At 35.3% G+C, this 24205-nt stretch overlaps 1 protein-coding gene and 2 long non-coding RNA genes across 5 annotated transcripts in view; 2 read left to right on the top strand and 1 right to left on the bottom strand.

Annotated features, from left to right (window-relative positions):
* The first annotated feature begins 2311 nt into the window (after positions 1-2311).
* LOC123717855 lies at positions 2312-4111 on the top strand. Its single transcript, XR_006754884.1, has 3 exons — positions 2312-2533; positions 3341-3458; positions 3977-4111. It is a non-coding gene; the product is annotated as an uncharacterized LOC123717855 (long non-coding RNA).
* A 2667-nt stretch (positions 4112-6778) lies between these two features.
* LOC123717850 lies at positions 6779-10978 on the top strand. 2 transcript variants are annotated; one of them, XR_006754882.1, is made up of 4 exons: positions 6779-6816; positions 7728-7813; positions 8976-9074; positions 9353-9417. It is a non-coding gene; the product is annotated as an uncharacterized LOC123717850 (long non-coding RNA). The 2 variants fall into 2 exon arrangements; XR_006754883.1 differs by lacking the exons at positions 8976-9074; positions 9353-9417 and adding an exon at positions 10857-10978 and having other exon boundaries at positions 6786-6816.
* LOC123717849 (lutropin-choriogonadotropic hormone receptor) overlaps positions 9048-24205 on the bottom strand; it is a 133082-nt gene continuing 117924 nt past the window's right edge. Inside the window, exons 10-17 of one of the 2 annotated variants that reach the window (XM_045674099.1) lie at positions 20864-20929; positions 19497-19640; positions 14539-14610; positions 12565-12691; positions 11570-11741; positions 11338-11442; positions 10849-11043; positions 9048-10678 (exon numbers count right to left, since the gene is read on the bottom strand). In XM_045674099.1, coding sequence (XP_045530055.1) covers positions 9312-10678; positions 10849-11043; positions 11338-11442; positions 11570-11741; positions 12565-12691; positions 14539-14610; positions 19497-19640; positions 20864-20929 — 2248 coding nt within the window. In that variant the 3' untranslated portion in view covers positions 9048-9311. Of the gene's footprint in view, positions 10679-10848; positions 11044-11337; positions 11443-11569; positions 11742-12559; positions 12692-14538; positions 14611-19496; positions 19641-20863; positions 20930-24205 lie in introns of those variants that run through there. The other variant, XM_045674100.1, reaches the window with a different exon arrangement.

Genomic DNA, 24205 nt, shown 5'->3' with positions numbered 1-24205 from the left:
AATTGTTGGATAGATTTTATACTTTACAGCTGCAAAAATATAATATTGTGAACAAAAATGTATTTATGTAATGACAAAACCTACATAGTACATACATGCAAGTAGCATACATTTGCAGTATGTTACGGTCTTTATATTTAAATATAGCTTAATTTTTTAACGTCAACGCATAAGGGGGAGTTCTAAGTTTGACGTATATATGTACCTGTCATTTGTATTCGAAGTTCATCAGCCCTTTTTCTTAGCTACAGTAGAAATCTTAGATGACGGTTATTCACTTTATTTTCTAACATGTTTTTACATTTGCAACTTTTATACTGACCACTGCACCACTTTGATGATGGCTATTTTAATTATAACAGAAAGTTGTTAAATGTCTGATTCAACTCATTGGCGGGGACATCTAGATTTAACTTTCAAGGGCTTCATTTAATCCGTCAATACCTAAGAACCCTTATAGTTTCATTCACACATTCATGCTGTTGTTGTAAAACAAACGTTTTGTCATTAAAATTATAGATGGTTTTTATATGGAACAGGAGGCAAATGGGTAACATAAAGGACTAACGTAGAAACCACCACAAGGTTACAAGTACTGCCTACTGGCCTTTAAGTAGCCTTATGTTCTTCTCTTCCTTATAAATTAATCTGTTCATATATTTATATGACAAACAGGAGGAGTTGAATTAGTTTACGACTCAGTCGTTCAAACTCCGTATTAATAGAATCTTTGTTTTAAGTTTGGTCAGGAAATACATCCTGAAGAATCATCTGGTTTTCGCGTCTAAAGATATTGAAATAGGCGTGGATAATTTGAGGTCGTAAAATGGCTTTGGAACCTTCATGGTCTCGCCACAAATTATCTGTAAATATTTTCAGATTTTGAAGGAAAAAGTTTTCAGTAATTTTACTAGAATATAAACAGCTCATAATATATTTAAGACTAGTCTGACAGTTATATCACAAAAGGGTGGCGGAAAGTTTATTACCAGTTCTTCTCTTCCTTTCTACGCCCTTGATTTGAGATCTGACAGTAAATGTAAAATTAGAAGCATTTAATGTACATTTTTTTTTGACGTTCATAAGTGTGTTACCTATATGAATAAATGATTTTTGACTTTGACATTGACCTCCATCTTGAGCACCATCACACAACAGCCGAATAAGGTATTAGTTAAATGTATTGAATAAATTTGATTGATTTTTAGAAGTTTTTAGTATACATAATTGTTTATTATATACTTATGTAGGATTAAAAAATAAATAAATAGACAAATCCTTACTAACCCTTATGCGTATAACGAATTCTTCTTAATTTTTAAAACCATGTACATTTCACTATCGATTTAAAACTTTATAGATTTACTAACAATCTTAAACATCTTATAGACTATACTAAAACGGAAAATATTCATTTGCAACTGAATATAAAATGTGTTTTATGTAGAAATAATTACGTCTGTTATCGTTGATGTGTCCAGTGGAAGAGCCTAGCTGCCTACATAAGAATTCCTGGAGGCTATTGCACTTTATTTTTAAGTAAACATCCTCTCTTATTATGTATAATAAAGATTGTTCTTTTTTCTAATGTTAAGTGATCTAAAAATATTGAAGACAAAGTTGGGAATTTCTAGTTTCTGTACGTGCTTCCCGGCTTCAACCGCATTGGAGATATTCTCGTGTAATTTAAGAATAAATGCTAATAATAATAAATATACAATGTTTTGTTAACGATGAAGAGAGTGCCTGCGTTTTGCTATACTCTCGGGCATAACTCCTGTTTAGGTAATTAACAGGCTTATAAAACTAAAAACCCTTATTCCGCAAAATGTACAGACTTAGCTAGTACAGGCAAATGAGCAAGATGATTTTTTATATGCTTCAAAGTCTCTAAATATAACCCATTTAAATCACGGCGCTACCATCGCACTGTCTTTAACATTAGGGCCCGGCATAAGCCCTTACCAAACTGGATTCTGGTCCCGGATGACATCCTCTCAAATGTACAGCCTTGGCTCGTACAGGCAATAAAACCAAGATGATTTGTGTATCCTTAAAAGTCTCTAAAAATAACACCTTTTAATCACGGCGCTATCGTGGCACTATCACTAAAATTAGGGCCCGGCATAAGCCCTAACCTAACCGGAGTCCGGTCCAAGGTAGCTTCATCTCAAATGTACAGCCTTGACTCCTATTTTGATTAATAATATATCTTGTACAGACTGTACGATTTAGTAACTGTGACATCATGTTCTATCCGCATTTATCGAATTTTGTTTACACACCATTCGAGTTTGTTTATAAATTCGGCCGTGAGAGGGAACTTGGCAGAACGCCATTGTAAGCCAAACAAATTTCTCGCTGAAAAAAAGCGATAAATTACTCAGTTTGCCTGATTTGCATAAATGGTTCGGTCGCTTCGCGTGTTGCATTATGTCATAAAGTACGTGTAATAAAGGGTTATTGTGATTAAAGTGTGTGTATTATCTGTGTTCTAGTGTGTAATTGCTGTGGAAACTGTACCAAAATAGATGTAAGTATTGATTCCCTACATGTTTAAGCGTTGCAGATTAAAAATAGCATTGCTCAATACGTTTTAAATCTTAACTGTTCTAGTTTAACGCTTATTTTCATTTGTAGTTTTTCTTTAACAAAGAAACAAGTGTAATTCACGTTCAACTAAAGCTGATAAATCACATATAATGCGTAAAAACAAATAAGTACTTAACATATTATGTAAATTTATGGCGTAGATTTTTGGTATAAGTTAAAAAAACAGTGGCGCTACATCCTTTTTAGGTCTGGGCCTCAGATTTATGTGTCTGTTTCATGATCATTAATCAATCTAATCGGCAATTAGGTGATCTGCCTCCTGTGCCTGACATACGATCGATTTTTTGTATCAAAGGCCGGTTTCCTCACGATATCCTTCATCATTCAACGAATGTTAAATGCGCATAAAGAAAGCCCATTGGTGCACGGTCGGGGATCGAACCTACGACCTCGGGGATAAGAGTCGCACGCTAATCTAAGGCTAACACTGCTATAAGTTTTCTTGCTAATAATAATAATTGGATAAAAAACTGAAATAAATTTAAAAAGTTTGTTCACTGTGGCAGTGTACCTTCAATGGCAGCATTTACTCGCTGTATTGCGATACTTATTCCTTAATCGAAAAATCACCAGCTCTGAGGTCACCAGTATTGTCAGCTGCCAACTTCAATCTTAAGTAAAATTATGTTTCCTGTTTTGTTGCATGTTTGTGATGATTCATGCATCTGATAACTTAATTGGCGTAATCCAAAGACTCGGATGTTAAACAAATTCAACGATTTTGTAGGAGTATGGAGGCTGTGTATCCTGCTGCAGCATCAGCGCTTACACGCGGCAGGCGACGCAAACGCACCGAGCCACGACAGAGACATCGCACTATGCCTGTCACATTTGCTGAAATTAAGGTCGAAATATAAAGCTCTTAATCATGAGGTCGTATTCATGGCTATGCATCAATCATATGACTGGATATTGCCTGTCTTTGAACAACACAGCATCAAAAATGTTCTGTTCTGTGTAGATATTGAATGTTTTGTCCTTATTACTCTCGTGTCAATTTGACAATCAATAAAAGCGACAAAACATATAACATTAGTTTATTATAAAATATATAATTTCCGATCAATTGGCATAATGACGCTTGCAAATATTACATGTAGACATATAATTATAACTGCCAATTAACATTGAATTGGTATTTGTTATTACAAAAAAAATGACGCTACAGTCATTTAGGTCTAGGCATCAGATTTCTGCACGTGTTTTGTGATCATTTGTTTTTTTCTAATTTACGATAATCAGGATATTTTCCTTCAATTTTTTAATGCGAAAAGTCTTTATGTTCCGGAATTCAAAACTACGCCCTCATTTACACACTTAAGGCACTAGACCAACACTACTAACATCTGCTATTTATTTTCAGGAAGTCGATGAGGACAAGGAGGACGAGCCGATCCCAATGACAGCTTCCAACATATCAATCACAAGCGTTGAAGAACGACGTCGCAAACCGGATCTCCTAGATGAGACACTCGGAAGGCAGTTCACAGAATTCCGCAACAGAAGAACGCGTAGACGCCGAGACATCATCCACGAACCAGATGAGATAGAGGATCACGAACATAGTGAACCCACATAATTTCTCAGTATTGTATGCGATTTTTAGATTCGTGTATTTATACGTGACCGTTACACGGGATACCTTTCTTTTCCGCTCATAGCATAATTTTATAGGCTTCCTGCTGAAGAAAAGAAGTGGGGCTGTTAACAGTTTCTTCAATTTCCTGCATCAAGCGTTTCTTGTTAAAGCACGAAGCTGCTGTTGTGGTATCTTAACCACACCCTTTAAAAATACTTGGTCAGTTAATATTTGAACCGCTCGCGCCACTGAAGGAGCCGCTCCAGTGTCTTCTAATGGAATGGCAATAACAGTGTGGCTTCCGTCAATAAAATTGATTTTTTATAGTTATGGCTGAATATTTTTTCTTTCGTAATACTTAAAACATTTTTACAGATAAAATTATCGTGGGCCTCATAACATATTCTCTGACGTTACTTTAATAATTGTTTTAAACATTTGAAATCACAAAAACTAGCAACCATTTTGTAGCAAATTACACAGCTAATTATAATCCGCCACCTTGTTAGGCAATAGACTCCGATGTTAGAATCAGTGATGCCAACTCGGATAATTGTCCCCCAAGTTAAGGGGGAATCAAGATGTCCATTTTAGGAGATACATTGAAATAGGGGGACGATTAGGGGCTACTTTATTACTTTTAAAACGCCCAATTTTGTATGCATAATTTATAATAAACTAGAGCTAAAACAACAAACTACACTGAATATAAACTCCAAGCGTGGCTATGGTTGAAATATCAACAGCAACAATATGATAAGATATATAATAAGATCGACATTTTATACTTGAATGTATTTATGATGAATGTTTAAAATTATCTTTTAAACCATGAGTACATTAAAAACTTTAGGGGTTTTTAATCGATACTAAGAGGTATTTGAATTTGGGAGAATATTCTGTCAGGTTGGCATCATTGGTTAGAATAAATTGTTCAAATTCCTTTCTACGCTGTAATTTGTCTTTCAGTAAAAAGAAAAAAAGTTGACATGTGCAGATGACTAATGTGACTACAATGTATATTATATATTTATTTATTGTATATTTATGAACAAATGTCAAATAGGTTTAAGGAACTTTTGTATCATAATTTATTAATAAACATTAAAAAAAAGTAATGAAGATTTTTAGTCAATTAAATGGATAATAAAAATACCACTGTCTTTGGTTAACATAGCATTTATACATTGAAAGAAAACAATTTTTTTAACCGGATTAAAGCTATTTGTGTGACCGTGACCACGCACGCTGTAAAGCACGCGAAACGTCAGAAAAAAATTAAATTTAAAAGTTTATAATAATACAAATAGCTTTAATCTGGTGAGAAAAATTGTTTTCTTTCAAAACTACCACTGTTATAAAGAATTGTCAATAAACATTTTCCAAGTTTCGTTAATGTTAAATAAAATAATAAAATATAGCCTTTATTCGAGTACTTCACTACACTAAACACTAACTCCATGTCATTTATGTTTTACACCAGTACTCGAAGTCCGAAGGAGTAAACTTCTCGAAATTCTTCAACTTGCCTCTATTCCTAGCGACAACTTTCCAATTCTGCCCCGTATCCCTTTTATTCCATTCCCTATTCCCAAGTTTCTGGTGGGCGTCCTTTCTTTCTTCTTCCCACCCGGCCATTCCAAGTAAGGGTCCTCTCGGACAATGTTTCATCCATTTCCCCTTTAACTCCTTTAAATGTGTTACGTTTATGTTTGTACGGCTGCGATATAGTTTTTAACTTTGTCTTTAAGTCTCAATCGAATAATCGAACGCTCCATAGCCCTTTGGAATACTCAAATCTTCTTTATGAGACATGGTAAGCATATGTGACTGACTTGACTGTTCTTTTTGACGTGACAACGTCTTATAATTCGATGGAGCCGGCTGCACGCTCGAAAAAACATGACACATGCGGCGATACCTCGCTGATGCGTTCCAATTAAGGCTTGAAGTGCGAGCGAGAGCGCGTAACGAGCGACAAAGAGGATTGACAATTGTATGCGTACAAATAAATGTACCTTGTTCAATTATATTGTGATTCCATTAACCTCCTTCTCTATATCCATACAAAATATCTATCAAACAAATAAAGTTAAAATTTTCTTTTAAAAAATAACCATTCCATTAGTATTTTCTTATGACGTTCAACTAGCGTTTGTCAGTCACAGGAGACTGATCACCTACTAGCGTATAAGATTAACGAATGATCATGAAACAAATTCATTAATCTGAGGCCCATACCGAAAATGGTTGTAGCGTCACAGGTTTATTTATTTATATAAATAAATCACTTCTTTAAATAAAATACCGTACCAATTCTTGATAGGCCGGCAACGCACTTGCGAGCCTTCTGGCAATGTGAGTGTCCATAGGCGGCGGTATCACTTAACATCAGGTGAGCCTCCTGCCCGTTTGCCTCCTATTACATAAAAAAATATATCAGACGTCACACAACTTAAATAAAAAACTTCAAACTTAAAAAAAAAACATAATTGTAAATAATGTGAACTATTCTCGAAGTTTGAACTAAAATAATTAAAATTGTTAATTAAAAATTGATAATAGAAAATGGTAATCAAGATACAAATTGTACTTTCATGGAATGCATCGCTTGTTCGTTGAAGGTATAAAATCGCATTTTCTTTGATGATATGGCACTTTTATAAACTCTAAGTTTTTACTCTTGAAATCAATTTTTTAAGACTATAACATCAATAATCATAGAGATAAATTTTATTCTGTAACACGCAATAGCGGTTCCTACTTCGCGATTACGAGATGTTTATAATTTTTCTAGGAAATTTATTCATAGGATTCTAAACGAGATATTCGTATTATTCTACGGTTAGGTTAGTGACTTATTCAACCAATCAGAGCGCACATGGCGTTTGGTTATCGTTTACTTATTTTTTCGGTAAGTTTACCGATATGCGAAAATGTATACGTCAAATAATACAATTTATCTCTCGTTTAGAATGCTACCAAAGTTTCCTAGACAATTCATAAACTTGTGAATTTTGTTATATTCCGGTGACATATACAAGACATTGCATATCAAAGCGTTAGAATTGCAATCGGAACTTACAGAAAGCAATGCTCATCCCATGGGTCCTTAAATAAACAATATTAGACCAGTGTTGAACTAGTACTTCAACGTAGGATTCTCATTACTTAGATTTTTATTCTCATTGGTTGAATCCCACAAATTGACTTTATATATGCGCAGTTAACACTCGCTCATACGCTAAAGAAAAAGGAGACGGTCATACCGACTCATGTCAACTATCTATAACAAAAAAACAGAAATCTCAGGCTAAGACCAAAGATTATAGCGCCACTGCAAGGTCCGCGATTGGTCCTTCCATGGTCCGTTTTATAAAACACTTGCTTTAGCGAACTAAATAACTGTGGAATCGAGTCCCTGAAGGGATTCCCTAGGAGAAACCACCTCCAAAAGTCCATAGGCTATGACAGCCTCTTTTAGATGTTTCGTTTGCTTCCTAAGTCTAAAAATCTTGTATCTCTTGGGCATCAGGTGGCATTCCCTGCTGCCCCTTGTCTTTGGTAATCAGTTGGGACCCCTAAGAAAACAGACATATCCATACTGGATGGAAAATAAAAGTAAGATTTTTTAATACTTTAATTTTACTGTAAAACCAGTCATTCATACAGCTTACGTACTAAATAATATCTATTAATAAATAGAGAATGTATTCTAACAAATAAATTATTATATTAAAATAACAATCATGCATTAGGTACAACATCGTAAATTATTCTCGTCATTAAAACATTATGCACACTGGCCGCGCTTATGCGAATTTATTCATAAATTGTGTACTATAGCCCATACGGTGTTGAAACACATGATACACAATATCGCTACTGAGAACACACTCTGCAAACAGATAAAGTTGTCGATAGCGTCAGAAACAACATTCAGTAAGCAGATTGGTTCTGGCCCTTGGTATAGCAAACAACATTGGCCTTCGCCTACGAACATATCTCCCAGGTACAAAGAAACAGAGTTCTTGGGTTGCAAGACTAAGTATATCAACTGTAAGACCTGTCTTGTTTCTAAGTAATTCCTCAGCGTCAATAGTGGTTTTTACTTTTGACGAGTCTTTTATTAATTTAGACACCAACAGCCGATGCCATTGCAACTTTAACGTTAAGCTTACAAACGAAAATCTTTAAGCACGTGGAGGAATCATCGCTGTTTCATATATGGTCCTTCGAGACGGAGTTTATTCGGTGAACTAAGAGTAATTTTTACTATATGTTTCAAGGCAAATTCGCACCAACACGACCTTATTTAAAAATTAACAACTCTACAATATAAAATCCTAGTTTGTAAATAGTAATTTAAATAACATTGTTAAATACTGTTTCAAATATTCACATCAAAATTTACAAATAATATCACTTCATACATTTATTTCTATGCTCATATATTTTACTATAACACACTTACTTAATAATACTGTACATAATTATTTGTCATGTTGGCTTATCTAAGTTTGAGGGTAGTTTCAAAGTTGGCTCTTCATGGGACAGCGATATTGGACGGTAGTTTAAGACACATCTATTTTTATGATAGAGCCAAGAGCAATGGCGACTGTACACTATAGTCACAGATACTTTGGCAAGATTAATGCTGTTAACAAAAAAACCAAAAAAATTCTTTAGAATTCAATTAAATATACTTTGAACAGCAAAATTCAACAAAATATCTAACGATGTACAGGCGCCATAATACTATATTTCTTTTGGAAATTTTCAGATTATCCAGATCCAGTACTATACAATAAGTTTTTAAACATAACCAATATTGTTTATGGTTTTTATTCAATCTAAAAACCGCACGTCGACTTAATTTTTGGTAACTACATATTATATTTTGTTGTCCATAAATATATATAACAAAACAACTCATTAAACACTAAATTTATGTACAATTATAAAATGGAGGCTCCCACAGAAAGTTTTTATTATTTTTAAAGTGTATTTCGTGTTGTTTGTTATGTCATGTTGGTTTTTCAGTAATTTTCTAATTGTCTATGGTCACATTTTGTTCACAATGGTCACAAATCCTAATTTGTGTACACGTTTTGCTATTTTATTTTAAGTCACACTCCTCTGGCTGAATCTCCGTTTCAGCCGCTGATGGTATAGTGTGCAGAAGTCGTGGTGGTGGCAAAGCGACAGGTGAAGCTGGGGGCTCATCTGCTACAATCGCTGGCTGTCGTGTTAGTCGAGGTCTGGAACCAGTAGTCGTTGCGCTACCGCCAGACCTGGATGTCCTCCAAGTTCCCGTGGATGCCGTCGCGTTTGACCCAGATGAATCATTACGAGAAGAGGACAGGTTCGAGTCCTGCGATGTTTTTCTGGCTACGAGCCAGGATGCGGCTCTCCGTGGTGGGGGAGGGGGACGGCCATACGTCCGCCAAGAGTCTGAACGGGACGAAGAGAATTCTACTGAAGAAGACACTGAACCAGTACGAGCTGGAGCTGTCGGGACTTGGCGTGGAGTAGGAGGCGCGGGGGCGGTGGATCGACGTCCGCATGCTCGAAGCCAACGTAGGAGCCTCTCGCCGTTCGCTTCTCCAGAAGCAGTATTTGTGTTAGTTTCACTGACTACAGGAGCACTAGTTGGCAACAGTCTTCGGCAAGCGCACGTCGTCCCGTGCTGTCCCCTAGACGATCTTTCCGCCAAACTGTTCGTGTTAGCCGGCGTCTGTCTATTACTGAAGTTAGACGAATGCCTACACCTTCCTATACCTCGGGTAACGCGCGACTCTTCAATCGCTTTACACACCAGAGCGCAGTCCTTCTTAAACTGCTTCGTCAGAATCGCATACAGAAACGGATTGCAGCAAGAATTTAATGGCAGAACAAATACAGTGAAGACCTTGGCTTCCTCCAATGATACTAATTGCGCTCCAAAAGCCGCAGTCAAAGCGAAGAAAGCTATAGGGGACCAGCACAAAAAATCCGTAAAAACTAGAAGAGCCATGCGCTTTGCGATCCGAGAGTCATTGGAGTTCCAAGCCTGCGATCCTCGGATCGCGCAGTACATTTTGAGGTAGCATCCTAGCAGGACAAGGAATGCGATTCCGTTGATAACCAATAGAGCGACCACGTAGCTGAGGGAGACGGGTGTACTGGTCTCAAAAGGGAGGCAGACAGCGAATTTTCTATAGTCCGACACGCCTAACAGTGGTAAGGAAGCAGCTGTCAGTGAAAAAGCCCACCCAGCCGCCATCACAACAGCAGCGTGTCTGAGTGATAAGCGCTTGTTCAAATGCATAGCGTGGGTGATCGCGTAGTTTCTCTCGAGGGTAATAACAGCGAGGGTGTAAACGGAGAGTTCAGAAGAGAGCACTCCTAAAAATCCAGCGAGCCGACATCCACCAGACATTTGCCAGGCGATAGCGTGGGCTCGGAATTCTCCCAAAGTACCAGCGTCTACCACAGCTAGGAAACCTAAAAATTAAAGGAATAATAAGATATTGTTTGTTTATTTTATTAAAGAAATTAGATTTATTATTTATTTCAACACTTCGTTGCAAGCACAAATATAGTACAATTAAAATAGATAAACAATACGCAAGTTTTCGAATCAAGAAAAACATTCTGAGACATTTTTTTATTACCCAAATAGATTCCCATAAAGAAGTCAGCGGCAGCCAGATTCGTCACCAAGAACCTTGGCACGTCTATACGGCTTCTGCTAAACACCAACACGAAGACCACGGTACCGTTTCCCAATAACGCGAGGAGGAACACAGCCCATACACCACACCGAAGTGTCCACCAGTCAAATAAGTCCACGCAAGGTAGAAATGGTCCTGAAATTTAGTATATGGTATATTATTAAGCATTTCTTGCCTCAGCTGGCCATAAAATTAAAAAAAGTGCGTAAAAAGTATACATGTCAGAAGAAACTTCTTTGCAAACAAATTTTTAAGTCTCGTTCATATTTATTCAAATCTAAAACTTTAGATTTCCGTGACTTAGATAAGAAGGAAGGATGTTAGAAATTCAATATTAAGTGTAGAAAATTAATACAAATTTAAAAAAAAAAATATCTCTCGTGCCTTGAGTTTCAAATTATTGAGAGTCGAAGTATGTCCTAAATATACCTGGTAGTGGTAAGCAGCGAACTTGTCTTCCAGCTGAACGAACCTCAACGCCGCTCCAGGTTCCAGCTGCCGGTAGACGAGAACCACTCTCGCCTGTTGCATTTACTGAAATATTTGTTAACATTGGTTTTATAATCACTGCCATTTCGTCAAGAGCGGGGATGGCTACCAGTCTGGATCCGCTAATATTTGTGGCGATCGCAAGTTAATTTACCAACGATAAAATACTTACAATAATGCGGCCATATGTCAGTGGCATTCGCCCAGGCAGCTAAGTCCACGTGCGCTGGAGGAAGAAGCACCAGGTCACTAAATCCTTCTCTCTCCCATTCCTCGCCACTTCCCGTCTCCTCCATAAGAGGAAGGAACTCGCAGCAGTGGTAAGCGTAGGAGAGGACCAGGGTCTAGAATTTAGTCAAGATATATATCACCAAGAAATGGTTGGAAAAAAGGTACGAGGAAAAAATCTGTAGTATTCATAACCACCACATTGTTGGCCAGCGTGCAACTCTCATCCCTGAGGTCGTACCGTCGAAGTGTTCGTTTAAACGGTGAAGGAAAACATCGTGAGGAAACCGGCTTGCCTGACCCAATAAGTCGACGTCAATCTTGATCAGTAGGCATAAAACAGATACACATATCTGAGGCCCAGATCTTAAAAGGTTGTAGCGCCACTAATATATCTTATTTTTATTGATAACCGCTTTATTGAAAGTGGGTTTCAATTTCGAATCCAGAAAGGGATATCTCATAAATGATTGAATCGATTTTGATAAAATTTTAATCACTGGAATCATAACAAAATATTCAATAAATCTGGGTTTCTTTGCATTATATAACCTCAATTTCTTTTCCAATTTCAGGTCTCTGTCTGCCTGCCACATTGCCTTAAGTATGCCGTGTCCAAAATATTCAAGTCTTCTTTTCTTTTGAATGCTCTCCAGCACGTTTGTATTCTAAGGACTAAATATTTTTAGCATATGTCTGAGCCTAGAGCTGGAAGGCTTCTTATTCTTCTGCAGAATATTGACTATGTCCAGGAAGTTGTGGCGGTAGCGTGTTCCAGCTTTGAAAAGGCATTCCGCATGTGTTTAGTTCAGAATAGAACTCTTACGATAAGTTTCGTCTCTGAATCTAAACCAATAGATAGTTTAGCATTTTCCCTAACCCCAACGTGTGTGAATCTCTCTCTCTAAATCTACAATGACAGAACAGCGTGTACTTTACTTGTATCCTGGGGAAGAGTTCTGGAGGGTGGAAGCGGCGTAAATTTGGATTATTGTGGGCCTTCAAGTGAAGTAGTTTCTGCAGACCACTGGCTGGTAGGCTGGGGAACACGTTGTTGCCTACATTCCTGAAATTGAACATGATTTACTGGATCTGGTGTATATTTCACATAATTCGCAACATTTATTTAATAAAATAACCTACATTTATATCACATACAATACACACATAGGAATACAAAACAGTAATTGATAAAAATATTTACAAAAAGTACTTATAACTATTTCTTACAGTTTCGCCCAGTCGGTTCGCTAGACGGACAATTGAAAACGTCTGTTGATCTATACAGTTCATTATTTCTTTGTTCATGTGTGGCTTTTTCGACACTTTACACAGGTTACTTTTTACTCATGGCACGATAGTAACATAAAGTAATAATTGAAACGTCTCCTGAACGTTTGTCAGGAATTATACGATCTTTTGATGGAAAAAGTTTAATAGTTTTTAATTTTATCCGTGTATAATGATAGTCAGTTTTGAACACAATTTAACATGTGTTTAGTATTACTTAGTAATAATAGCCTACGGTAACAATGTGTATACAGTATATGTAATTACCAAGGCGAGAGGATGTCCCGATTTCGCAGGGTTTCAATATTTTGATAATAAAAGCCTATGCATTATAATCAGTCCAGTAAATCGGTCCAGTAACAACATACAAATCTTTCCAAATTAGTATATCAAGCTTAGGAAACTATACACATTTATTTTATAATAGTCAGTGCCAGGAGACACCGCAATTCATATGTCAGGTTCCAACATCATATTTACTAATTACAGTAACAGTGTGATTAAAACAGTTAGGGATAGGACCAATGGGAAGAAGGAGAAAAGGGCGCCTCAAAAAAAAGGTGGATAAAAGAAAAAGAAGCGGTGACACGAAGCGAATGGAGAGAGAAAGCCAAAGACAGAGTCAGTTGGAAAAAGCTGGAGCAGGCCTTTACCCGCGAAGGGTTCCCGATCGACGGTACAGAAGGTAGCTAAGATATAGGATATATAGCATAACAAGATAAATAAAGTAATGTATAAAATGTAAAACATCTAAGCTGTATATTATCTTTTTTGTCATGATTAAAAGCGCTTTATTATTATTATAAAAGCAACAAATACATTAATTTAATTGCAACACACAGTATTCTTAATCTACATAATAATTAATAATGGATAAACATTAAACGAAAATAAAATGTCCCTGTGGCAAGCGAGCCAATTGAGCGAGCGAAGCACCTAGAAACGCTGGTATTATCTATCAGGCGCCAATTTTTAATTAAATTTATGTATTTGCATATTATTAAAAATTATTTATTGATATATTCTGTTAGCTATATTATTTATACATTAAAAGATAAATTATGGATGGTCAGTTGTTTATAATGAACGATACAATTAATGAAATTCTGTAATAATATTACTAGTAATAAGCTAAAATGAAATAATTGTATTATTTGTATTCATGTCTATGATAATAAAAGCCTTTTGTTATACTTTATTTAACCCATTTCTGTAAAGTTGCATATATTAAATATTTTTTTGAAAATAAGGTCATAAAGAAGTTTCACTTCTTACGTGTGTACACGCACACATTTTTTTAAACAGTGCAGTTATATTAACAACACAATTATCACGGTACATTTGTTCCGCAAGGTATTCTCACATAACGCGCTTGTATGACCCCATATAACGCGTTATGTACAAATAATTCACGTTGGGGTAGGATTCCAATCGAATGCGACAAAATATATGTCTCAGTATAGAAATGTAATGTGCAATTGTCGCGTTATATGGAGCAATAGTCGTGTTATACGAGGTAATGAAATCGCGTTATATAGAAAATTTGTTATAAAAAGGTTTACTGTGTTATATAATTGCGTTTCTCTTAGTATTTAGGTGTGAGATAACTTATCATATACTTACAAGTCTTCCAATTTAGTGATGGGGACGAATGCCTCCAGATCTATGTGTTCGATTTGATTGTCTTCCAGGTCTCTATAATTCAAGAAAAATAAGTAAATCATACTTTTAATTATAGACAATTATAGACGAAACACACAAAATAATAATCAAAAAAAAAGAAAAATAACAAAAGATTATTGAAAGAAAATAAAAGGAATAAGGTACATATTTAGTGTGTGTGTGTTGTGGTTGTAACTAGCCCTGGCCTCAGCATTATCCTATGGAGCAGACGTGTTCCACAGCGCTTCAATATGTATTATAGGCTCCAATAGTAATTTTTTTAATCAAGTAGGAGATTAGCGTAAGTGCGTGTCGACTTTCGGAAGTCATGCGATATTTATCGAACCGAACGAGCTAGTTCTTTGCACACAAAGGACATAAAGGAATGGCACAAGCCAGAGGAAGGAAAGGTACAAGCCACTAGGCCAATACTAACAATAATATTTATTTATTTTCTCTCAAAGGCTTCATACAGAGCACAAAATACACAAGTTACAGTTATTAAAAATAAATAATTTTCTTTTTTCGATTGAGGGAAATGGTTGTTTGTGTAACTGATACCTGTTTTAGGTAAGAGTTCAGTTCATCAGGCCTCCACGACTTTGGAACGCCCGAAGGTTTTAAGAAATAGTGAATGTTTATGATGACTAAACAATATTATTAGAATAATAGGTAAAAACATTAACAAAAAAATACATAAAAAGATAGATATATATATATATATATATATATATATATATATATATAATTTTTTTAAAGGCAAGGTGCCATGGCGTGGGCGACTATTTGGACCATAGATTTGACACCAATTGTAAATAACTTAACTTTGACATTATTTTATGCTCTTAGTATATGCTATTGTAAAAATTGATATGACATTTGCATGCCTATTTATGGGAGATTGTGCGGATATTTGTAGTTGTTCGATCTAATTGTACCACTATCTTGGCAAATAAACGATTATTGTTATTATTATTTATAAAGACACCACATGGGGTATGTGTATGTGTGTGAGTGTGTGAATGTGTGTTTGTATGTCTATCTATTATTACCTAACACTTAACATAAAATAAAATTTATTTATACTGCTATGTAACAAAGCTTTCAACAAATTAACTATTTAACAAAGGTTTCTGAGGTCTGTAAACAACCCCTAAATATCAATTAAAGTTAAAGTTCTTTTTGTATACGGCTTCAGGTGATTTTAAATATACATTTAAGGCCACAGTTCTAAATTTGGTTCCATTCTAGGCTTTATAAATTGTATAGAATCGTTATGAAAAAATAAAGTACATTTCTTGAATATATATTCTACCTACAAGATGTGAGTGTCCTAAAATAGGAATGAGGAAAAACCCCCTGAGTTGGCTGCTTATTAGTATTGAAAATTCTTACTTCAATAAAGTCTCTGAACGTATCATTAAAACTTCGTAAATAGCATTAAATCTGTAACTAAAGTTTCGTAACTAACGAACGTATTTTGCATAACCGGAACTCGAATACAAAAGCGGCAGTTATTCTAAGAATAAACTATATTAGAAGTCGTATAAGTATAAATGTTTATTTATTTCCAGATAAATATTCTATTCTAATAGTTATTACTAATGCGATAAAACTATACAATACTTACACCGATCATCTTGACAATAAAACATTGTTACGACGGGTCGACTGCAATGTTTCTAGATTTTTCCACTAGTTAGAGAACTTTTCAGCAGGCTGTAATATGATTTCTGACCGTTTCAGGAGAGGGTCAATCACATATTAGGAAATTGTAATTTCCATAATGTTACCCTAGTTTTCAGGAAGCTGAAACCTTTTTTCAGTCGGTTTCAGAACATCTGTAGGAGAGTGGTGCAGTTTTCAGGAGACCCGTTTTCAGGCGTTTTCAGGCCTAGGTATACCCCTTTGATGAAGGAATATTCTAGACCAAATTTTCTAGGTGTGAGACAAGATCGAAATGATACGAGAGAGAGAGAGAGAAGATCAGAACTTTCTCGAAACTAGACTGAGCACTCTAGAACGCCGTACGACAAGGACGGAGCAACGTGCGAAAGAGAGAAAGAGTGTGGACGTTCTAGAATTGTGCAATGGCTACTCAGTAGCAAGCCCGCCTAGAGAGTTCTCCAATATTGTTTAGAATTATTCCCAGGGATATATAAGCAAGCCGAAACGCGACTAGTCGCCTTTAGTTTTGAATGCGATAACAAGAGAGAATCACCGAAGCGATAAAGTGCGAATAAAGTGAATACAAGTGATAAAGTACTGTGTGAAGTGTGCATAAGTGAAGTAATTAGTGACTGTGTTTTTGTGTGTTATAAGTGCATCTCTGCAATTAATTTGTGCCCATAAATTCCTCATTGATTTTTCAAGAAATAAACACTTGAAAAAATCTACGGCATTTTCTATCTCGTAACAATAAAATATATTATACAGGATTTTATTTTTACTCTTAACCATTTGCACGAGACAATAGAATATGAGCGAATTAATGAAATTTTAATTGCTATATAACGAATTAATGAAAAGTATCTGGGTATACTCTCGGGGCGTAACTCCCACGATTTAGTTAATTGCTATGCCATAAATGATAAAAGGACAGCCTTGGCTCGTACAAGTATACAAAATGTTTATGTATTCATTTTCACAGGTAATTATTCTATCTAAACAGTTACTACTAATGCGATAGAAATACACTGACAATCCTACAAATAAAAAACATTAATATATATTTATATATATATATATATTGTAATATAGTAAGAAATGGAAATTCTATTTATTATATGAATTTCTCGCACCAAGATGGAGTGTGCGCGGTACATCCAAAAGTTGAAACTTCCGCCTCAGGTTTTTACTTGGTACCCGTAGACCCAGTCTCCATTATATTCAGATTAGGAACCAGTAAGGATCCATTATAAGTACATTGTCAAAGCAAGCTCTCTTTTGAGTCGTAGCTGGTAATAACCAATGGTTAAGAAATCGTGTTTATTTAATTTATTATAGTCTGTATTACTGTTGAAGTTAAGACACATGACTCGACAAATAAGGGAATTGAATAATAATTGGGTGATAAATTTTAATTTTCGTTTTATTTTAAATTTTATTGAACATTTTCTGAATTCTACTAATTAAATTGTCTTTAAAAATTCTAAATTGAAGACAGACTTTATAGCGTTTATCAATCTTGAGTACGCAACGGGCTAGATTTTTGTGTAGTTTTCATATCGCTTGTCTAGCGATAAACGCTCGTTGGCACAGCCACCTCGGCTGAGATTTTATACCGACGGCAGAAAGTTCTTCCCAAGCCCGTCCGGTTAAAAACCTGTGTAACTGCTACTCGTCATATCCTATATCCCAATATTATATCTTTTTTTTATGTTACTGGCTCAACTGATGGTGAGTTATGTAGCCGCCCATGGACACTCACACTGCCAGAAGGCTCGCAAGCCGACCTTTTAAGAATTGATGCGGTCTTTTCTTAAGGACCCTAAGTGGAATTGCTGTTGCTGGAAGTGGAACAGCTGGTTCCACATTGTAGTGGTGTGCGGCAAATACTGTCTAACAAATGCTCCGTTGTGGAAAAATTGTCTATGACCTCTGTCAAATGTCACTTATAAAGTAGAGATTGCTCAGAAAACACGCCTGATATTTGCGAGAGGTTAAAAGTAGTATTCAATTCATATAATTACATACATTAATATTTATGCACCATTGTTGAGATAAATGAAATTGCAGATTACCAAATTTAAAATTCAGGTCGATTCGGAGATAATTCATGTCCATAACGGGCGATCATTGGTATCGTAATTGCCATCTTTAATTTGTAATATTGTCTTTGGTGGCAACACTACAGCAGTGATTGCCTAGTACAACAGACCACGTGACATTAGCAAACGCAGGAATGTGTTGGTCCTTTATTTACTAACGCCATTCTAATGCGTTAAAAAGAGATAAAACCTAAGAGAGATAAGTCCTTGAACAAATACGACATCATTTAATTGCATCTTAAAGGCTTAAATACATCAGAATATTATAAATTAGTTTACGATCACCTAGCAAAATGCACATGATATAACATAGACGTCTCTCTCACTCATACACATAAGTTACGTCACAAAATTCAGTAAATAGGGGTTTTAAGGCTCAAAAGAAATGTATTAGAGCAATTTGTGAAGCAAAATGTGTTGATAGTTGCGTACCTTTATTTAAGAAGCTCAAAATTGTATCTCTTCCCTGTATTTATATTTTAGAAATGTCCTTATTCGTACACAGAGACATACATCACACAAATCGAAGTAAGAAGTATACATGGGGAGAAATTGGCTGTGCCAAAAATCTATCTGGAACATCTAACTGTTTAGAACACCTTTTGTATGGCAATTAAGGTTTACAATAATTTAACGAAAGAATTAAAAGATATTCCGACTAGTCTTTAAAAATCGACTTGGAAAAAAATATTATTCAATTTATTATTTGCGTGAGACACTGTAGTTGATATAAATTTAATAACATTTGATATAATATGTACGATACAAATAAAATAAGAATTGACCAATTCATATGACAAATAATGTCAAATGTAAAACTCATTTAAAGACAAATTTGCGCACCATTGTGTGTGGCAGAATATGCGAACTTACTATTGTACCACCTTACGCTTTTTTTGCACCATATTCTTGTATAAATTATTATTATTAACCTTTAGAGACAAATATATGGGTTGCTTTTTACATGGCTTTGTATGCTTTAGTTCTTCTAGGCCTAGAAGGTAGGCACGATCAGAGTATATATCACCAGTGTCGTGATTATTTTAAACTCTCCATGCTTCTGTGTAAGTAGCTCTGCGTAATAGTCTCTCCTCCAAATGAAAATCAGGGGTTTTTGAAAAATATTTTGCATTGTTTTGTTCTACTTACAGTAACTGAAGCCGGCTGGTTTGCAAGAACGCATCAGATGGTATCTTCTTGATGCGGTTCCTGGCCAGCATCAGGTCGTGAAGGCGTCGCAGACCACGCAACGCGCCATTCCCAATTGTCGTTATTTTGTTATCTGACATATCCCTGTAATGAAAAATATTGTACTAACATTTGGTCATAGATTACAGAGTGAAAACGTCCTTGGTTATTTCTATGTCCTGTGAAGATAAGTGTTATGGTTGCTTGTAAAATAAATTAGAAAATTCAAAAGAATGGGAAAAAATTTCTTGCCAATTCTCATTGACCGTTGATTGATTTGAGAATAGTAAATGTTAATTTACTTTTAATCTATCTTCCTAGTTTTCCAGGGAAATAAAAAGATTGTGCAATTGGAACATGGCGGAGAGGATGAGAGACAAAAAGAAAACTTTGGAGGCGGCCTTCACTCCGTCGAAGGTCGTGTACATAATGACGTGACTTACTGTAATCCGGATTATGTAGTGCTCGGTGTTGATACAGGTTGTTTTTTTAATGATAATTTAGATTAGTTTATTATCATTTTGCCATCATAAGGTTAACCTCACTGCTAATGAGTGACAACCCCCTTCTTTTAAATGCGCAATTAACTTCGTAGGCATCTCTTAAAAGCTACAAAATCTACGACATTTGTCAGGCACAGATCAGGCATCAAAGTCCAGAGACACCAGATCATTATTAAGTGTACAATGAGTTGCATGGATTGTCTTTGACTAATATGAAACTGATATAAACGATTATTACATTATTTTTCGCTTTACAGAAAACATACACTGAAATTAGCTATATAACAAAATAGTTATTACAACGCCAAACTGAATTGCGGACACATGATAAGAGAAGAATGATAAAAATGGAAAAGAAAGTAACAGAGTCCCTAGGGATGGAAAGAGAAGCAAGAGAAGAAAAGTGAGGTATTGGAACGTCGGAATATGTATGCTGCAATGATATAGAAAATCGAAGGTCTCCGACATTTGTGGGAGACCTTTGAAAGGAGGCTTAGAAAATTAAAACAAATTAAACAAGTTTGGTCCTTGTGGCAGTGTACCTTTAACACAAAATCGAAGTTGGACGAAAGACTCTTACGTTGAGCCGTTTTTTTAATCTTTGATTTTTAAATAAAAATAATAAAAAAACTTTTTAAAATTCATGAAACTTGTACCCTTAGTTGGAATTATGAATTAAAGAACAAAGATCGAGTCTCTCTGTTACATAGTTGTGGACATAAATTTAGCACACGCGTTTGTCTAGATATATTCAAATTCTATAATTCCAAGAAACTTCCTTTTAAGGCAGTTGAAAACATATCGAAATAGATTACTACTACTCACAGGACCCGAAGTTCAGAACATTCGTGAAGATCAGGCACTTCGTCCAGCTGGTTTGATCTTATATCTCTGAAAAGAAAAGAATATGGGATATTCGGTTAAATGATTTGGAAATACATACGTCCAAAATACCGGAGGTTAGTTAGAGGTAGCGGTAAACTTCTAGGCATCTGGCATAACCTCCATTTATCCTGAATTCATAAACTAAGGAATAACTCGAATTAAAAATCCATTTGTAGGAAAACATCTTTTTAACACAAACAATATTTTTACCTTACAAACGTTATGTAATACAAAAAAAACTTGGCGATTAAAAAGAGTGGCGGAGAGTTTATTGCTAGTTCTTCTCTTCCATTCTAAACCCTTGATTTGATAACTGGCAGTAAATGTAAAATTAGAAGCATATAATGTATATTTCTTCTTTTTGACGTTCATAAGTGTACATTGTGTTATATAAAAATCATGACCTAACCTTGACTTTGACTTTATTAGTAGTATTAGAGAATGAAAAGTATAGTGTTCATATAGATAACTCCACTGTCTTGTTCTAATAAAGATTACACGCCGAATTGAACAAGATTTCATTTTGTAGATTTGAAACCTAGAATATTTCAACAGAAGAAAAGAAGGTGCAGTTCGAACGGAGATTACCCCAGGGGAATTTCACCTGTGGAGAATCCCCATCTGTTAGCAACACTTAAAGGCCGGCAACGCAACCATTGCTAGTGTCTATATCGGTATCACTAAACATCAGGTGAGCCTCCTGCCCGTTTGCCCCATGTTTTAACAATAAAGATGTGAAACATCGTATTGTAAATTTAAGTTAACTGAAGAGTTGTACAAGTCTTGCAAACTACTGACCATACGCCAGCTCTATATTCTCCGTTGTGTCCTTAGGAGAGACGCAACCTCTCCACATAGAACAGACACACCTCAAAAAAGGACCCAACATAATATAATAAGCTACACAATTTGCAAGACTACCTTTGCACGTAATCAATACAACAATCGCTCAGCTTATCTCTATAATAGTTTAAATAAAACCCTTAGCTTTCATAATCTTACATACCACAAATGTAAAACAACTTTAAACCATTGGCTCGGTACACTCAACTACAACAAAACAGAAGCATTGTTAAATCATCTAATATATTTTTTCCTTAATCCATCTTTTCATGCAACACGCGCACACATTTGTTTTCGTCTTTCACAAACACATTACATAGTCATCATAATATATTCATATATATATATATTTTTTTTAAACCAATTGTGTTGGTTGATGAAACTTTGTAAATTTAAAGAAGAGCGAAGCTTCCCTGTCACAGGTCTCTGACTTACTAGGGAGGCCTCAATCTGAATTCTATTGTACATATATCTGAACAAATAAAGATTTTTTTTTGTATATTTCTATTAAAATTCTCGCTTAATAGCGATCAATCAACCTGATTACATATTGCATTGTTGGCAGGGCTCTTACGGCCCACACAGGCCCTCACTAAATTATAATACAGAAATAACTCAATTACTTTTAAAGATACAAGTAATACACACGTTCTTACCTTACATACAAATTTAAGAGGAGCATTTACTATTTTTTTAATGTGTACGTGTACGTAAGAAGTGAAACTTGTTTATGACCTTATTTTTCGAAAAAATGATCTACTATATGCAACTTTACAGAAATTGGTTAAATAAAGTTAAATTAGATGAATATTAACAAAAGACTTTTAATATCATAGACATGAATACAAATAATACAATTATTTCATTTACTACTAAGATTATTACAGAATTTCATTAATTGTAATAGAATTATTTTTTATAAATGGCTTCGAATCTCTCCGGATCAACCGTGGTAGGGAGAAGGATGGCGCGAAACGGAAAAATGTGACGGTAATTTTTTTTCCAACGCCGATGAAGAAGTTTCACTTCAATAATCTGTTTGCAAGAATATGATACAACGGTTATCGTATAATTGAAAGTTCGCATATTCTGTCGCAAATGGCGTTTAAATTCTTACAGGAATTTTACATTTAACGATGTCAATTGTCAAATATCACATGATTAAAATATATTATTACGTTATCAAATTAATGTTAATAACGTTACACTCAAACTATTAATAGAATAATAATTTTTACCGAAAGTAGTCAATTTTTTAAACTCGGAAGTAAAGTTTTTGGTAAATAATAATAACTTTAGTAACTTCTGGTCAGCTGTTATTGTTTTACTATCGTAAGGGATGTATAGTTTAACATTCTTAGTGTTAAATATACAGATGCAGAAATACCAGCTCCTTTCTTATCACCAAATTCAGCGAAGGGATTGTCGAATCAATCTCCAACGGCTGATCGGCTGGATTCTCTCTCCCTATAAATCTCTCTTTTCTATAAAGTGTACTATGGTGAGTGTTCTGACGAATGTTTGGGTTGAGACCTCCGGCTTCGTTTCATCATACAAGCCGTATTGAAAAAAAAATATTACTTTTACAGTGTAGTTTCATACATAAATATAAAAGGCCTCAATTCAAAAAGGCTTATTCAAAATACAAAGTGCAATACAGTCCCGTCAACGTTGAGGCCATATATCAATAGAAGCTCGCACTCTTTCCATGGGAAAAATCTTCACTGCCAACCGTACGGATTGTGTTAGGGACTCCAAATTATCTGGCGATTAGAGCAAGCTGTACTGTCTAAAACTGACCATTAAGCGGATTAAGATCGGGGAAGACGGCCTCTCTTCAGCTCTAATGAAGTCCCAAACGTTCCGTTATGACCGGCGCCGAGTCTTGCTGGAAGGACCAATCTTAGTTGCTGAACTTGGTGTTGCTAAGGCGCTTCACTGCCTTCTTTAAAAAAAATGTGGTTCAATTTTTTAATTTTAATTTTTCCTATCTTCATCTCCCGAGATAAAATCTGTTGTTTTCGGACAGCAATTCTTCGAATTCTTTCTCTTACTGTTTTGATCACCTTATTCGTACGAACACTACGTGGAGGGCCAGATCTAATTCTGTCACGAGGAGGTCTCGTTGTACCTATTAATACACCGATAAACAAACATTTTACAAATACCAAGCGTATGGAGAATTTTAAATACTACAATTGGCTTCATACCTACTTTGTGTAATGCAATAACAGCAGTTCGGTTCTCTTTATCACTACACTCCATTTTAATTTCGCAAAATATTGTACAATGTATTGGCGCCAAAATAAGAAAAACCAAACAATTATATAAAAATGACAGATTCCAAATTCAAATGTTAAAATTTTGTTAATTTTCAAATGTAACTATTAATATTATAATAATTTATGGCCGGACTATGTAATTATAACTAACTGAATT

The sequence above is a fragment of the Pieris brassicae genome, chromosome 13 (assembly GCF_905147105.1).
Source record: "Pieris brassicae chromosome 13, ilPieBrab1.1, whole genome shotgun sequence".
Classification (NCBI taxonomy): Eukaryota; Metazoa; Arthropoda; class Insecta; order Lepidoptera; family Pieridae; genus Pieris; species Pieris brassicae.
This window is presented reverse-complemented; position numbering and strand designations above follow the sequence as displayed.